Below are 18,769 nucleotides of genomic sequence, written 5' to 3'. Positions count from 1 at the left end.
AATCTGCTGCATCAAGGTACCTCTCAGCCTACTCATCTCTGTTATTCCAGGGTGCAATCCACACTCTCAAATCTGCTGCAACAAGGTACCTGTCTGCATACTTGTGTCTGTTTCTTCAATGTGAAGTCCACACCCTCAAATCTGATGCATCAATGTGCAGCGCCCCAGAGTCCTGGTCGTTGCAGTACTGATGCTCCGCCGCTAAGGGGGGCTATGGTACGTCTGATGGCACTAAAGGAGTTCACCTGACCAGGTATCACAGACACCAATACACTTCACAGTCTGGCCTCCAGGGGGAGCTCCTCACAATCTGGTAAAACTGGGGGTTGGATAGGAAGTTAGTGAGAAGCTGACTGGGAATCGAACAGGCAACACCCTGTGGCAGAGGGTGTTGCGGGGAGAGACTCGGAGGGGTCCCTGTCAGGGGTGGGATCCTGACAGAGGCCTAGCAAACAGAGAGAACGTCACAGGACCGCGCCTGCACTTCATAGCGGCGGTGCCCTAAGAAAGGACAAGAAGCGAGGTATATTGTGCTGAGTGAGAAACGAGATCAACGCAACAAGGAGAAATACCAGTAGGAGTTGTGCTGTAAGACGAGGCAACATCCTACTGAGGCGCGTAGCCGGTGGCCGGAACGCCGAGGAAGTACTAGGCTCCAAGCAATACTTCAAACCTACGGCAGGACAGTCAGCTATAGGCGGGCTGTCTCACACTAATCACCTACGAAGACATAGGGGGCAACAATAGGAGAAGGGCGACACTAGGGTCCAGGAAGAGCTCCGAGCCTACCCGTCATACGGGTGCGTCCTAGCCATATCATCTGGGGGACGAAGAAGAACATCAGAATCGAGTTGTGAGGGAACACAAGAAACAGACAACAGTTGTGGGTACTATCCCGTAAGCACAGCAGGGGAGGACCGCAACACATAAGCGCTAGAAGGTAGGCACAGATTTCCACCTGCAAAGGGAACTCTGGAGGTGCCATCGGACCGGCTGGACTTGCGCAGCCTGGTTAACCGTATTCCGGACTGAGGACCCTGAAGCCATCAGTAAAGAGGTAAAGAGACTGCAACCTGGTGTCCTCGTTATTTACTGTGACCAGCACTGCACCGCACTACCACCACCATCCACACCTTTCATTGGGCGCCCCTCAGCAGGGTCACGGGCCGGGTCTAGCCACCGTGACAACCCCAGAGCAGAGACTTAGAGGCCCGGTACCGGGTACCCCTCGGCCCTGCGGCAGTGGGGGCGCTGCAACTGTACTTGTCTGCATACTCATCTCTGTTGCTCCATTGTGCAGTTTGCACTCTCTATTCTGCTGCATCTAGCACTAATTGCTCCACCGATCCACATGCCATTCTGCATAGCTAGATCTACAAGTCCACACCATTCCATGTGCTGGCAGGCTAGTCAACACCTCTGATCGTGCATCTCACCTTGACCCATTGCTTAGCAAATTCACCTCACCATAGGCTGCAGAAGCCAGACACCACCATGAAGTCCTAACCATTGTATTCCTACATCAACACTTGATTTCTCTCCCGATGATGGGCAGATTACTAAAGGATAAATGTAGAATTTAATCAGATTGATTTGATCATCTTGATGGAAAAAATTGTACTGTGCAACTTTTGTTATTTCGCATGGGCAACAGCTCCACATGAGTCAGCAGCATCCACCAGTAGCATTGCTAATTGATGTCGGAGAGGTCAGGGCTTGGAAATTCACAAGTACCTTGTGGCAGACAATTAGCATTAGAGAAAGGCAGAGTGATTCAGCACAGGACATGTGCCACAGGAGCAACTTGACCTTTTTCAGAACTTTTTAATAAAAACAAATTGAGAGAGCAAAAAGCAGAGCCACGTGCGAGACAATGACATTCACGTAGACGCCGCTGATTTGATAATGGCGATCACAATACAGGAAGAAGCAGCTCCAGAGTTTCACCTTGTAGTCAAGGCTGCCCGCCATGTGCTTGGCGTAGATTGGCATAGCTGGCGTTTATGAACAAAAGCTCTAACTTTCCAATTTGCGCACACCACAGGAGCAAAGTATCTGTGTTATTCGACAAAGCACGTGTGTCAGTAAGTTAAAAGGTGAGGGAAAAAAATGGAATAGCGCTCCTAGTGCGACCAACAGGGCAAGGGTGGGTGGAAATTGTGGGTGGATTGATTCACCCGAATGTTGTGAGGCAGGCAGAACACTGACAAGGACGTGCTTCCTCTCCCGCCAAGGGAGTGGAATGTTAAGGGTATGTGCACATGATGCGGATTCTGCTGCGGATTTTTCCGCTGCGGATTTGGAAAATCCGCAGTGCAAAACCGCTGCGGTTTTCACTGCGGATTTTCCTGCGGTTTCTCCTGCGGATTCCTCTGCGGGTTTTCAACAGCACTTTCCTATTGGTGCTTGTTGAAAACCGCTGCGGAATCTGCAGAAAGAAGTGACATGCGCCTTCTTTTTTTCCGCAGCGAATCCGCGCGTATTTTTCCGCATCGTGGGCACAGCGGTTTTTGTTTTCCATAGGGTAACATTGTACTGTACCCCGCATGGAAAACTGCTGCGGATCCGCAGCGTCAAATCCGCTGCGGATCCGCAGCAAAAATCGCATCGTGTGCACGAAGCCGACTCAGAATGACCCAGAGGTATGGTTAAAAGATGCGGTGTTGCATGAGTTGAGACCAAGGACTGAAAAGACTTTATATTCAGACTACGCGTTTCAGATCAGTCCCTAATAGAAAGTCTGTTTCTTGGTCTCATCTGTTTCGGCAGCGATTACGAACATCGCGACCCATATCTCAGTAACTTGAACGTGGCATTACATCTATAACCGCAATGCGCCATGTTTTAAAGAAACGCTGCCGCTCCTCCATAATCTGCACGGGGTCCTCTGCCGGTCTTTGGCCTTCCTCTTCTGGCAGAGGGGGCACAGAGCCATCTCGGGAGGTTTTTTTTTTTTTTTTCTTTATAGCGGTCAACCTAGGTTGAACTTGATGTACCCGAGTCTTTTTTTCAACCTATATAAAACTTTTCTACATCAAATCTGTGGGGAATCTCATGAGACATTTATTCAACTCGTTATATTTTTAAAAATAGGTTTCCTTTATATAAAATCAGTTATTTCCATTTACCTAAATGCTCAGATCTATTTGATTGATAATATCGTATTTGTCATTCTGGTTTCTATATGAAGATTTTCTGATCCAATTCTTTACTTGTTTGCTACTGATGGGCGCTACGGTTTGCTGTAATTGACAAAGCTTTGACAAATTTTACGCTCTCCAGAAATCCCATCCAACCGGTCACAGTTCACATTTACGTTGTGAAGTTTCCAAGTGTTTATTCATATATTTGCGACATCTGATCTGATCTGATAGTTGGGCACAGAACTGCCCCCTGATAAGTCTACTTGGAACCATAGTAAAGAGACTTAGCATGTGTTAATGCCGCACACCCGAGAACACGTTGTATTCTCACTCGCTGGATGCCGGCTAGTGATCTTGTTTGTCCTTTGCCAAAAATATTCTCTCAATTAACCTTACAGTAAATTCCCTTTTAGATAGAGCTGGGAGCAGATGGCCGGTATATTGCAGAGCTGGCTGGAAACGATGAAGGAATATTTGAGCTGGATCCAGACTCACTAGTTTTATGTGCTCTCAAGCCCTTTGATCGGGAAAACAAGGACTCATATGCTGTGACGGTAAAGCCATAATATATATCTCCATGACTGAGCTGCATGTGTTATATTATAGTAGTTATATTCTTGTACATAGGGGCACTATTATAGTAGTTATATTCTTGTACATAGGAGCAGTATTATAGTAGTTATATTCTTGTACACAGGAGGCAGTATTATAGTAGTTATATTCCTGTACATAGGTGCAGTATTATAGTAGTTATATTCTTGTACATAGAGGCAGTATTATAGTAGTTACATTTTTGTACATAGGGGGGCAGTATTATAGTAGTTATATTCTTGTACATAGGAGCAGTATTATAGTAGTTATATTTTTGTACATAGGGGCAGTATTATAGTAGTTACATTCTTGTACATAGGGGCAGTATTATAGTAGTTATATTCTAGTACATAGGAGCAGTATTATAGTAGTTACATTCTTGTACACAGGAGCAGTATTATAGTAGTTATATTCTTGTACATAGGGGCAGTATTATAGTAGTTATATTGTTGTACATGGGGGCAGTATTATAGTAGTTATATTCTTGTACATAGGAGCAGTATTATAGTAGTTATATTCTTGTACATAGGAGCAGTATTGTAGTAGTTATATTCTAGTACATAGGAGCAGTATTATAGTAGTTATATTCTTGTACATAGGGGCAGTATTATAGTAGTTATATTCTTGTACATAGGAGCAGTATTATAGTAGTTATATTCTTGTACATAGGGGCAGTATTATAGTAGTTATATTCTTGTACATAGGAGCAGTATTATAGTAGTTACAATCTTGTACACAGGAGCAGTATTATAGTAGTTATATTCTTGTACATAGGGGGCAGTATTATAGTAGTTATATTCTTGTACATAGGAGCAGTATTATAGTAGTTATATTCTTGTACATAGGGGCAGTATTATAGTAATATTTTAATTTGTACAGGTTGCTGGAGAACACCGGACCGTGACTGTATATATTGAGGTGACAGATGAAAATGACAACGTGCCAATTCTGAACGTTAGCTCCTTGAATGGGATTGTCAGCAGGGGAAGCAAAGCAGGTAATATATGTATATCATGGTGGAACATCTTGATTTATTTGCATAAACTGTAAACCAATTTTTAAATACTGTTTTGATATATTTACTTGTGTCACTTATCAGGTAGAGAGGCAAATATATGGTTCAAGATCACCGGGTTTTAACAATTTTCCAAAGATGAAAGTGTTTAGGCTAACTGTGTTACTGGAGATCCTTCCATGGATTTCACCAGTTGCATTGCACGCCATGTTCACCTGTGTACATCACCGCTTGGCCTACCAATATGCTGCCATGAACGGCTTCTCATACTGTAGAGACCTCCTAGCCCGGATAGTGTGCAGATGGGTGAGGCTGGGGCTTCATGGTGGGATTAGCAGACCCTTTAGAGAGGACATTCTGAAGATGGGAACAAAGAATGAAATACAGCGCGCTCGTGACTGATTGTTCCATGTCCTCTCCTGGAAGTGCCGCTGCCGATCTGCTTTTAGATGTCAATACGAAACTTCGCACACCCTGCGGCTGACTGCTAAAATGTCAGGCCGGAGAGATAGGACCATTATAGCCTGCTAATCTCAACGGACAGCCCGTATTATGAGTGGGTGATAGAGACCGCGCTCCGCGTGTGCGAAAACATCTGCAGACCCCACTAAACAGAACCGTACTGGACTACACCCCGGTATTTATTACTCAGGGAGGGTGCACTTTATTTTGCAACAAATTGTCGCCTTTTGTTAATACAGTGAATGATCTGGGATCTGGCGCCCATTAGATGCTACAACAGCAGAAGGGGTGCTGCTGCGTCCAGAGCAAGGAACAGACTTGTGTTCCCTAAATACAGCCCAAATCATCAGATTAGTTGTGGTTTTGGACAGAATGTATATTATAATAATATGATAAGCTGCAGTTCTATAACTCTTCCACATTTGCAGGTGTTGCTTTCCTGCACCTTCAGGCGACAGACGCTGATGATCCGGAGTCAGAGAATGCAGATTTACGTTACACAATTCTCGGCGGTGGTCGGAAACTCTTCCAGATGGAGCCGAGGTCTGGAGCAGTGTCCTTAACAGAGGAAGGTAAAAAAAATGCTAAAACGGTCGATGAATGTGGTGGCCTGAAGAATGGGACTAGACAATGATTTTGGACATGACACAGATCACCATGAGCTGCAGTATAATGCAGGTGAATGGAATATTGTGTAATCTATGATACCGCGACCTTGAAAAGCAACTTGCTAAAAATCCAACAACTTTTTGTGACATGTACCCTAGGGGTTGCAATGCGTTCCCATTCACACTGCTCTACGCGGTGGAGTAACCGCAGCACATGGAGCCGTGCAACCTGTGTCACAGCCAGAATAACCCTGGCTATTATCACAAGACCAATTTTCTCTCAGAGAAAAACCAGATCGATTATGCCAAGCATGCTCTGATCAGACTTTGATCCGATTTTCTCAGATGTGAAGAAAAAGAAAATGTCTATCTTCTCCATACTGTCAGTCCGTGAAAATTAGACTGCACTCAGATGTTGTCCGAATGCAGTCCGTTTTTTTTTTACTCACTTGCATGGCTAAGTGCAATCTGATAATCGGATTAAACTCAGGCATGCAGCATTTTTTTCCCCAGGACAGATTCGGTCCAAGGGAAAGAAAAATAAAAATCAGACATATGCAGAGCACAATATGCTAATATTGGTCCAAGTGCAATCTGATGTTTTGCCGGATCACACCTGGACCGAAAATTCGATCGTCTGCGCGAACCCCAAGACTCGTGTTTGTTTCATCACTGTCCACTCTTAATTTTTCCACTCTTCATTAAAGAGGATCCGTCACTAGGTAAAAGGTGTCAAGTTTTTTCTCTTATTTTATTCCAATGAGTATTGCGTTTTATAATTATTATTATATTTTAAGATCCTCCATACAGTTCCAGAGAAAAGCGCCTGTATATTCAGTCCTACTTTTTATGGTCTTTCTGATGCAGTGAGTTTGCAGCACCACTCTTCTCCCTTCCGATAACTTCCAATACTTAAAAAAAAAAAAAATGTCAAACGTTCCAAATAGATGCTCCATAATATGCAACATTTTTATGCCAATTTCTGGAGTAAACGCATTAATAGATGTCCCCCGCTCACATAACATATATGTTCCTCCTCTGCAACCAGTATCTAAAAATAAGGGCCCCTTTCCACTTGCGAGGAAAACGGACGAGTGCAATCCGATAAAAAATCGGATTGCACTCGGACCAATGTCATTTAATAGGTGTCTTTTCATTTGCAATTTTTTTCTCAGCCGAAATCGGACTGAGAAAAATCTGGGTCAGCTGAGAAAAAAATCGCAGCATGCTGCGTATTGCTGCAATTCTCGGACGAGACTCGCCAATGCAAGTCAATGGGTGCGAGAAAAAAATCGCACAGCACTCGCACCATGCAAGTTCTGTCCGATTTTTACGCACCGGTGTCCTTTGAAAAGCCGGCAATTCAGCGCGGTGTACAGTAAAATCACACTGACAGGTTAGAATAGAATAGATATATACACATAGAATGTGTATATATATATATATATATATATATATATATATGTCAGTGAGACACCTATATATGTATATTTATATTTAATGCAGCGCTAGATAGCATAAAAGCCGCTAATTCAATTGCCGACTTTTGCTCTCTCCTTCCCAAACCCGACAGGATATGAGACATGGTTTACATACAGTAAACCATCTCATATCCCTTCTTTTATTACATATTCCTCTTCACTAATGTAAGAAGTGTCTGTGTGTCAAATTTGGGGGCTCTAGCTATTAAATTAAAGGGTTAAATCGCAGAAAAAATTTGCCTGGGCTCCCGCGCAATTTTCTCCGCCAGAGTGGTAAAGCCAGTGACTGAGGGCAGATATTAATAGCCTAGAGAGGGTCCATGGTTATAGGACCCCCCCTGGCTACAAACATCTGCCCCCAGACACCCCAGAAAAGGCGCATCTGTAAGATGCGCCTATTCTGGCACTTGGCCACTCTCTTCCCACTCCCGTGTAGCGGTGTGATATGGGGTAATGAAGGGTTAATGTCACCTTGCTATTGTAAGGTGACATTAAGCCAGGTTAATAATGTAGAGGCGCCAATTATGTGCACCTATCCATTATTAATCCAATTGTACGAAATGGTTAATAAAACACACACACATTATTACAAAGTCCTTTAATGAAACCAAGACACAGGGTGTTGTAATATTTTATTATTCTCTTAATCCAGCTGAAGACCCTCGTTCTGTAACAAAGTAAAAATAAAAAAGAAACAATATCCCATACCTTCCGATGATCAGTCATGTCCCAAGATGTAAATCCATCTGAAGGGGTTAAATCATTTTACACCCAGGAGCTTTGCTAATGCAATTGTGCTCCTGTGTGTAAAACCCCGGCGAATGAATGAAATGCAGGGTGACCTGTAGTTACCTTGAGTTGCGGTGATGCGCCCTCTGCTGGATATCCTCATGAACTGGAGCCTGGTAAAAGTTCCCACGCTCGAGTTCATATGAGGACATCCAGCAGAGGGCGCATCACCGCAACTCAAGGCAAGTACAGGACAATCCCCTGCTTTCCATTCGGTACCCGGGGTTTTACAGGCAGGAGCGAGTGCATTAGCACAGCTCCTGGCTGTAAAATGATTTAACCCCTTCAGATGGATTTACATCGTGGGACATAACGACGGAAGGTATGGAATGTTGTTTGTTTTTTTAACTTTGTTTCAGGATGATGGTCTTCAGGTGGATTACCAGTATAATAAAATATTACAACACCCTCTGTCTTTATTTCATTAAAATACTTTGTAATAATGTGTGTGTGTTTTATTAACCATTTCATACTATTTGATTAATAATGGATAGGTGTCATAATTGACGCCTCTCCATTATTAATCTGGCTTAATGTCACCTTACAATAGCAAGGTGACATTAACCCTTCATTACCCCATATCCCACCACTACACGGGAGTGGGAAGGGAGTGGCCAAGTGCCAGAATAGGCGCATCTTCCAGATGTGCCTTTTCTGGGGTGGCTGGGGGTAGATGTTTGTAGCCAGGGGGGGCAATAACCATGGACCCTCTCTAGGCTATTAATATCTGCCCTCGGTCACTGGCTTTCCCACTCTGGCGGAGAAAATTGCGCGGGAGCCCACGCCAATTTTTTCCGCGATTTAACCCTTTAATTTAATAGCTAGAGCCCCCAAATTTGACACACAGACACTTCTTACATTAGTGAAGAGGAATATGTAATAAAAGAAGGGATATGAGATGGTTTACTGTATGTAAACCATGTCTCATATCCTGTCGGGTTTGTGAAGGAGAGAGCAAAAGCCAGCAATTGAATTAGCGGCTTTTATGCTATCTAGCGCTGCATTAAATATAAATATACATACAGTATATAGGTGTCTCACTGACATATATATATGTATATATACCTATTCTATGTGTATATATCTACTCTATTCTAACCTGTCAGTGTGATTTTACTGTACACCGCGCTGAATTACCGGCTTTTCAAAGGACACCGGTGCGTAAAAAACGGACAGTAATACGGATGTCATACGGATGATGCGATTACAAAAAACGGATGATGCGATTAAAAATCGCATTGCACTCGCATGACAATCGCATAGTTACATCCGTTTTTTCGGTCCAGATTACGGACCGTTTTTTTTCTCGCAAGTGGAAAGGAGCCCTAATCATCATTTACAGTATTTTAGGTAAATCCTGAAGCAAGTGGAAAACTTTTTGTCTGGTGATAATTGTATACAGAAAGCGGCACAGAACTGATAGATTAATGAGAGCTTTTTTTTTTCCACGCTCTCATTTTGACATAAATAAATGGACTGCTCTTGAAAGAAAAAAAAAAAACAAAACAAAACAAATCTCAGCATTTTGATCCATTCAGAACACAAGGCTCCATTAATTGCCTTCCACTGCGCCTAATGTGATGAATTCATTCTGAGGGTACAATACATTCATTTACCGCAGAGCTGATGTATTGAGGACGCCAAGGACAAACGTTTCAGCAGAGACGAGCTCTCGCTAATGGTCTGATCTTAATGTAAGTCGTCACCGTGCTGCAATCTCCAGCGGTTGTGTAAGATTGTTTTATGTCCTGGTCTTTGGAGTTATAACGCAACAGGATGAACGTTGTCGATGGATCCCAAAAATTGTAGAATATCTGATTTGATTGGCGTTTATCGTTAAGCCACAGAGGGGGTGATCAATGGCAGAAATCAAAGTGAAACCACTCCAACCTCCTCCTTGGTTCAGACCTCTCCACCGTATCACTTAGGGTGGATTCTAGAGAAAAGCAAAATGATTTGAGCTGCCCTGGTCTGCCATCCAGTCTTCTCTCTTCCGTCCCGCATCCTGAGTACCTCTAGAGCTTACCAGGCCCCACAACGTCATGATGGTCCAGGGCCTAAAAAGTGAAAAGTGCCCAGAACAAGACCGGCTGCCACGGTTGACTGGACGTTGGACCACCACATCGCAATTTGACTTGCTATTCTCATTGGAATGACTTTCTGAATATACAGAACTCTGATGGATGCAGGCATACTCCAGAATAACTTGTCCATAGGCACCCAGGCTAAAAAGCTGTTACACGCCTATGTTGGGTATGCCAGACTCCACTCTATTCTCCTGGGTCTGCTGCCCTTTGTTGTGCTCCACGTTGGATCAGCACGGATCAATGACATCTCCCCAGACCCATTTCAAGTCCATTGGCACACACCTGTGTCTTGGGATTGAGACTAGTATTTCTGGTTTTGTGTGCTTCATTACTTGTACTACTGTGTTTCAACCTGCATCCATATTCCTACTGGATTCCCCTCCATCTGTCCGTCGGCTCCTGAATTTCCACGTAGTCCTAGTCCCCATGATTCCATGTGTCATCTGGAAGCTATACCAACGTCTCGCGTCTGTGTGCTCACCTGGACTTGCACAACCGAGTGCGATCTGAATATCAGATCAAACCAGGGCTTGCTGTGAAGTTTTTTCCCCAGACTAACATGTGCACGGTCCCATAGAATAACATTGATCCAAGTACGATCGCAAGAACAAAAGTAAAACAATAGAGCGATAATGTGTGTTGTCAAACTGGTTAATCCATAGTTTTTAACTTTTTGAAGTGTCTTTTATTACACAGGGGTCACTTACTTATCAAGAGCTGATGACAGCCACTTCAGGCTCATAGTTAAGGTGAAAGATCTGGGTGATGATCCCAAGGGTAACGTAGCATCCGGGACCCTGGAAATCGCCGTGGCGGAAAGTACTTGGTTTAGTCCAAGTCTGGTGTTCATTTCTGAGAATTGGAAGGGAAATTATCCGCATAGGATTTCTCGAGTAAGTAAAGGTTTTAAAAAAGTGACATCTTTTTCCGTAGGTCTGTAAACTATAAAATGCTCAAACAATGGAGTGTCCTTTCATGAAGGCACTTGAGCAACAAGAAAAGTTGGCAAGACACTATAGAGCCTATGCGAAAAGTCTGTCTAGCTGCTACATAATATGGGATGTAAATTAATGCCATACCGCCATTACAAGCAGGAGTTTCCATATGAAAACAAAGATTCAGCTGGAGCAAAATAGTTCCCAGAAGTTACAATAAACTTTCATTGTATGTTGGGGGAATCCTTCGCACGCCACACTGGAAAATAACTTTTTTGAAGAAGTAAACTGTAATAAACATCCTATAAGGCGTGCCCCGGCGCTGTCATGTCTCCATTTAATAGAGTCATATATATGAGGCAGAGCAGAGGACGCGCTATAAAGACATTAGCAGGAATATAAACATTGGTGGTGCTCCATAGACAGTTTTATCGGTCCTGAAATCTGATTTATAGAGTGGAGGCCCGGTGTGTCCATGTTAGGGCCCGCTGTGCAGTGTGGGAGGTGGACGCTCCATCCACAGCACTAGATACCGCAGGCCGTCTTTCCACACTGTCAGTGTTTGTGTCAACCATTTCTATAGCAACGATGAATTCTGCCTCAGTTCAGGATTTTCTCATTTACTGGAGACGCCGGTTATCATATTGTTCATCTCATGACATTCGGGAGGCTGTGGAAACAAGGAAAACACTTATTCTCCTCGCACAATAACTTTAATTTAAATTCGTAACCCAGGTTCAACCCACCGCAGAGACGCTCGTCTTAAGCTGCAAACGGGCACAGCATATAGTGAATATACGTGAGCAGCAGCCGCTCAGGAGTCATGTGATATCAAAGCTTCCACGCAAAACAATCTACAGGAAGTATCAGAAAACCCTGAGCCGTGGGCGCTAAAGGGAGGAGGCGACACGTCCGGGATGTGAGGGGGAAACCGCAGAATAAGCAGTGATTGAAAAGTAATAACTGCAAATGTTATAAAATGTTTAGCGGTGAACACCAAAACAGCGTTTTCAGGTGTGCAGGTACTCCTCCAATATATGATGGTGTACTGGTGTCTTCATCAGGCATGGTGGTGCTCCTCCAATATGTGATGGTGTGCGGGCATCTTTCATCAGGCATGGTGGTGCTCCTCCAATATATGATACATCTTCATCAGGCATGGTGGTGCTCCTCCGATATATGATACATCTTCATCAGGCACGTTGGTGCTCCTCCAATATATGATACTGTACAGGCATCTATGGAGCGCCCCCACTGCCGCAGGGCCGAGGGGCACCCGGTACCGGGCCTCTGCGTCTCAGTTCTGGGGTTGTCACGGTGGCTAGGCCCAGTCCGTGACCCTGCTGAGGGGCGTCCAGTGAAAGTTGAGAATGTGATGATGTTGTGGTGCGGTGTAGGTCGCGGTGAATAACGAGGACACCAGGTTGCAGTCTCTTTACCTATTTACTGAAGGCTTCAGGAGCCTCAGTCCGGAATACGGTTATCCGGGCTACCTGAGTCCGGCTGGTCCGATGGCACCTCCAGAGTTCCCTTTGCAGGTGGAAATCTGTGCCTACCTTCTAGCGCTTGTGTGTTGTAGTCCTTCCCTGCTGTGCTTACAGGATAGTCCTCACAACTGTTGTGTCTGTTTCTGAAGTTCCCTCACAACTCGATTATGATGTTCTTCTTCGTCCCCCCAGATGATATGGCTAGGACGCACCCGTATGATGGGTGGGCTTGGAGTTCTTCCGGGACCCTAGAGTCGCCCCTCTCCCGATGTTGCCCCCTGTGTCTGCTTAGGTGATTTTGGGTGAGACAGCCCGCCTAGAACTGACTGTCCTGCCGTAGGTTTGAAGTAAGGCCTGGAGCTCAATACTTCCTCGGCGTTTCCGGCCACCGGCTACGCGCCTCAGTAGGATGTTGCCTCGTCTTACAGCACGACTCCTACTGGTGTTTCTCCTTGTTGCGTTGATCTCGTTTCTCACTCAGCACAATAAACCTCGCTTCTTGTCCTTTCTTGGGGTACCGCCGCGATGAAGTGCAGGCGCGGTCCCATAACGTTCTTTCTGTTCGCTAGGCCTCTGTCAGGATCCCACCCCTGACAGGGACCCCCCTGAATCTTCCCCTGCAACACCCTCTGCCACAGGATGTTGCCTGGTTCCAACCCAGTCAGCTTCTCTCTAACTTCCTATCTAACCCCCAGTTTTACCAGATTGTGAGGAGTGGCCTAATACATAGCACCCTTAGCTCCCCCTGGAGGCCAGACTGTGAAGTGTATTGGTGTCTGTGATACCTGGTCAGGTGAACTCCTTCAGTGCCATCAGACGTACCATAGCCCCCCTTAGCGGCGGAGCATCAGTACTGCAACGACCAGGACTCTGGGGCGCTGCACTCCCCCCCGGTTAAATCCAGTACTCCTGGACTGGGAAGAAAACAACAATTCATGTCAGCAAAAAGACATACAATTTTTGAAATGCAATAACAAGTAAATTTGAACAGAGCTTCCCTTTATGGGAGGTGAGGACACTTGAACGTTACAAACATGGTTAAATATTTTAAATAACATACTATAAATAACTTCTCTTACCCAACCGGGTATTCTACTTAGTGCAATTTCTGAACAATAATTTAACATTACCTTTAAGGACGTATGAGCTGAATCCACTAAAGACCTTCTTATAAAACACTATAAGGCTAATCAACTTTTCTTCATTTTCCACCTTTACATCTGCAGGACCGCCTGTCTATCTGCCCCAGGCCTACTGCCTCTCGCTCTGTTGCAGGACCGCCCCATTCCTCATCCGGGCCTACTGCCTTTCTGCTACTAAACACAGTATAGAACTTATCAACCTTCTCTCAGTTTAGGACCGCTGAGCCATCTCTGTATGGCTCCTAGGAGGACTCACCGACTAACCCCGTACGGTGTTATGATGACCTGGTGGTTAGGAGCAATAGGAATGACCTGATGAGCAAACTAGTAATACAGGACAAGCTCTGGGAAGTGGGAGCTCTGCTGACCGCAACCCCTAATCCTATCGCAACAACTAGAAATAGCCGTGGAGCGTACCTGACTCTGCCTAGACGCCTCTTCACAGCCTAAGAGCTAACTACCCCTAAAGATAGAAAATAAGGCCTAACTTGCCTCAGAGAAATTCCCCCAAAGAGAAAGGCAGCCCCCCACACATATTGACTGTGAGTTAAGATGGAAGTCACAAACACAGGAATGAAATAGGTTTCAGCAAAGGAGGCGAGACTTAACTAAACAGACTTGAGGATAGAAAAGGTATCTTTGCGGTCAGCATAAAAAACTACCAAAAAATCACGCAGAGTGTGCAAAAGAGACCCCACACCGACTCACGGTGTGGAGGTGCCACTCTGCATCCCAGAGCTTCCAGCTAGCAAGGCAGAATCATGATAGCAAGCTGGACAAGAAAACAGTGGTAAACAAATAAGCTAGCAGGGACTTAGCTTTTGCTGGAGTAGACAGGTCATCTGAAAGATCCAAGAGAGAACTGAACCAGTACTAGGACATTGACAGCTGGCATCAAGTAACAATCTAGGTGGAGTTAAATAGAGCAGCCAGCCTAGGACTAAACGAGGTCAGCTGAGGAAGGAACCTCAGAACCAGCAGCTCCACTCACAGCCACCAGAGGGAGTCCATGGACAGAACTGTCATGGTTCCCAATGGCAGGGGAACGTCAGGACACATAAATAACGGACGAGCTCTTGGGTGATGGAATCTCGAGCTGACCGTGAGCTAAACCTACCACACAACTAATAGTGGCCGGGGGGCGTGCCTAAGTTTTATCCCTAGACGCCTCTCGCCAGCCGGAGAACTAACTCACCCTAGTAGAGGAAAAAACAGACCTGGCTTACCTCTAGGGAAATTCCCCCGAAAAGGAGACAGAAGCCCCCCACATATATTGACGGTGAGTTCAGAGGAAAAGACATACGCAGTATGAAGGTAGGTTCAGCAAAGCGAGGTCCGCTTACTAGATAGTAGAAAGATACAAAAGGGAACTGCACGGTCAGCTGAAAACCCTTTTAAAATACCATCCTGAAATTACTTTAAGACTCATGTGTCAACTCATGACACCGGAGTGGTAATTTCAGCCCACAAGAGCTTCCAGCTACAGAGAATGACATAACTGTAAACTGGAACAAAAAATGCAAACAAACTTAGGACTAAGAGTCCAACTTAGCTGATCAGTAGTCTAGGAGCAGGAACATGCAACAGAAAGGCTCTGGTTACATTGATGGCCGGCAAGGCAATGACTGAAGAGCAGGAATAAATAGGAACTCCCCACTACTGATGAAAACAGGTGAACTGAGAAAGAAAACACACCCGAATCACCAGTACCATCAGCCACCACCAGAAGGAGCTCAAAAGCAGATTCACAACAGTACCCCCCCCCTTAAGGAGGGGGCACCAAACCCTCACAAGAACCACCAGGGCGATCCGGATGAGCCCTATGAAAGGCACGAACCAAATCAGAGGCGTGAACATCAGAAGCAGTTACCCAATAATTATCTTCTTGACCATAACCCTTCCACTTAACCAGATATTGTAGTCTCCGTCTGGAAATACGGGAGTCCAAGATTTTCTCCACAACATACTCCAATTCACCCTCAACCAGCACAGGAGCAGGAGGCTCGGTAGAAGGAACAACCGGCACCTCATACCTCCGCAACAACGACCGATGGAAGACATTATGGATAGCGAAAGATGCCGGAAGGTCTAAACGAAAGGATACAGGGTTAAGAATCTCCAAAATCCTATAAGGACCGATGAACCGAGGCTTAAACTTAGGAGAAGAAACCCTCATAGGGACAAAACGGGAAGACAACCACACCAAGTCCCCAACACGAAGACGAGGACCAACACGACGACGGCGGTTGGCAAAATGCTTAGTCTTCTCCTGGGACAACTTCAAATTGTCCACCACCTGTCCCCAAATCCGATGCAACCTATCCACCATAGTATCCACTCCAGGACAATCCGAAGACTCCACCTGACCGGAAGAAAAACGAGGGTGAAACCCCGAATTGCAAAAGAAAGGAGAAACCAAAGTGGCAGAACTAGCCCGATTATTGAGGGCAAACTCTGCTAACGGCAAAAAGGCAACCCAGTCATCCTGATCCGCAGACACAAAACACCTCAAATAAGTCTCCAAGGTCTGATTAGTTCGCTCCGTCTGGCCATTAGTCTGAGGATGGAACGCAGACGAAAAAGACAAATCAATGCCCATCCTAGCACAGAATGCCCGCCAAAATCTAGACACGAACTGGGTCCCCCTGTCAGAAACGATATTTTCCGGAATACCATGCAAGCGAACCACATTTTGAAAAAACAGAGGAACCAATTCGGATGAGGAAGGCAACTTAGGCAAAGGTACCAAATGAACCATCTTTGAAAAACGGTCACACACCACCCAGATGACAGACATTTTCTGAGAAGCAGGGAGATCAGAAATAAAATCCATAGAGATGTGAGTCCAAGGCCTCTTCGGAATAGGCAAAGATAACAACAATCCGCTAGCCCGAGAACAACAAGGCTTGGCCCGAGCACAAACATCACAAGACTGCACAAAAACTCGTACGTCTCGAGACAGGGAAGGCCACCAGAAGGACCTAGCCACCAAATCCCTAGTACCAAAGATTCCAGGATGACCTGCCAACGCAGAAGAATGAACCTCCGAGATGACTCTACTGGTCCAATCATCAGGAACAAACAGTCTACCAGGCGGGCAACGATCAGGTCTATCCGCCTGAAACTCCTGCAAAGCCCGTCGCAGGTCTGGGGAAACAGCAGATAATATCACCCCATCCTTAAGGATACCTGTAGGTTCAGAATCACCAGGGGAATCAGGCTCAAAACTCCTAGAAAGGGCATCTGCCTTCACATTTTTAGAACCTGGTAGGTATGAGACCACAAAATTAAACTGAGAGAAAAACAATGACCAGCGCGCCTGTCTAGGATTCAGGCGCTTGGCAGACTCAAGATAAATCAGATTCTTGTGATCGGTCAATACCACCACCTGATGTCTAGCCCCCTCAAGCCAATGACGCCACTCCTCAAAAGCCCACTTCATAGCCAAAAGCTCCCGATTACCAACATCATAGTTTCGCTCGGCGGGCGAAAATTTTCGAGAAAAGTACGCACAAGGTCTCATCACGGAGCAGTCGGAACTTTTCTGCGACAAAACCGCCCCAGCTCCGATCTCGGAAGCGTCGACCTCAACCTGAAAAGGAAGAGCCACATCAGGCTGACGCAACACAGGGGCAGAAGAAAAGCGGCGCTTAAGCTCCCGAAAGGCCTCCACAGCAGCAGGGGACCAATCAGCAACATCAGCACCCTTTTTAGTCAAATCAGTCAAAGGTTTAGCAACATCCGAAAAACCAGTTATAAATCGACGATAAAAATTAGCAAAGCCCAAGAATTTCTGAAGGCTCTTAAGAGAAGTAGGTTGCGTCCAATCACAAATAGCCCGAACCTAGACAGGATCCATCTCAATGGAAGAAGGGGAAAAAATGTACCCCAAAAAAGAAATCTTTTGAACCCCAAAAATACACTTAGAACCCTTCACACACAAGGAATTAGCCCGCAAAACCTGAAAAACCCTCCTGACTTGTTGGACATGAGAGTCCCAGTCATCCGAAAAAATCAAAATATCATCCAGATACACAATCATAAATTTATCCAAATATTCACGGAAAATGTTATGCATAAAGGACTGAAAGACTGAAGGGGCATTTGAAAGACCAAAAGGCATTACTAAATACTCAAATGCGGTTTTCCACTCATCCCCCTGCTTAATTCGCACCAAATTATACGCCCCACGAAGATCAATCTTAGAGAACCACTTAGCCCCCTTTATTCGAGCAAACAAATCAGTCAGCAGTGGCAAAGGATACTGATATTTGACTGTAATTTTATTCAAGAGTCGATAATCAATACACGGCCTCAAAGAGCCATCTTTTTTAGATACAAAGAAAAAACTGGCTCCTAAGGGAGATGAAGAAGGACGAATATGTCCCTTTTCCAGGGACTCCTTAATATACTCTCGCATAGCAACATGTTCAGGTACGGATAAATTAAACAAACGACCCTTTGGAAATTTACTGCCTGGAATCAGATCTATGGTACAATCACAATCTCTGTGAGGAGGGAGTGAACCAAGCGTAGGCTCCTCAAAAACATCACGATAATCAGACAAAAATGCCGGAATCTCAGAGGGAATAGATGATGAAATGGAAACCAAAGGTACGTCCCCATGAGCCCCCTGACATCCCCAGCTTAACACAGACATTGCTTTCCAGTCAAGGACTGGATTATGAGATTGTAACCATGGCAATCCGAGCACCAAAACATCATGTAGATTGTACAACACAAGGAAGCGAATCACCTCCTGATGGTCTGGAGTCATACGCATAGTCACTTGTGTCCAGTATTGTGGTTTATTACTAGCCAATGGCGTAGAATCAATACCCTTCAGAGGTATAGGGACTTCCAGAGGCTCTAGATTAAACCCACAGCGCCTGGCAAAGGACCAATCCATAAGACTCAAAGCGGCGCCAGAGTCGACATAGGCGTCCGCGGTAATTGACGATAATGAACAAATCAAGGTCACAGATAGAATAAACTTAGACTGTAAAGTGCCAATTGAAACAGACTTATC

General features: G+C 45.1%; 1 protein-coding gene across 1 annotated transcript in view; it reads left to right on the top strand.

Annotated features, from left to right (window-relative positions):
* Positions 1–1,905: 1,905 nt before the first annotated feature.
* Positions 1,906–18,769, top strand: part of CDH16 (cadherin 16) — a 98,219-nt gene continuing 81,355 nt past the window's right edge. Inside the window, exons 1-5 of the mRNA XM_077281655.1 lie at positions 1,906–1,980; positions 3,557–3,697; positions 4,614–4,731; positions 5,640–5,783; positions 10,873–11,069. Coding sequence (XP_077137770.1) covers positions 1,906–1,980; positions 3,557–3,697; positions 4,614–4,731; positions 5,640–5,783; positions 10,873–11,069 — 675 coding nt within the window. The remainder of the gene's footprint in view (positions 1,981–3,556; positions 3,698–4,613; positions 4,732–5,639; positions 5,784–10,872; positions 11,070–18,769) is intronic.

The sequence above is a fragment of the Ranitomeya variabilis genome, chromosome 2 (genome assembly GCF_051348905.1).
Source record: "Ranitomeya variabilis isolate aRanVar5 chromosome 2, aRanVar5.hap1, whole genome shotgun sequence".
NCBI classification, from domain to species: Eukaryota; Metazoa; Chordata; class Amphibia; order Anura; family Dendrobatidae; genus Ranitomeya; species Ranitomeya variabilis.
Note: the sequence above shows the minus strand (reverse complement) of the source record. Positions and strands in the feature narration are given on the sequence as shown.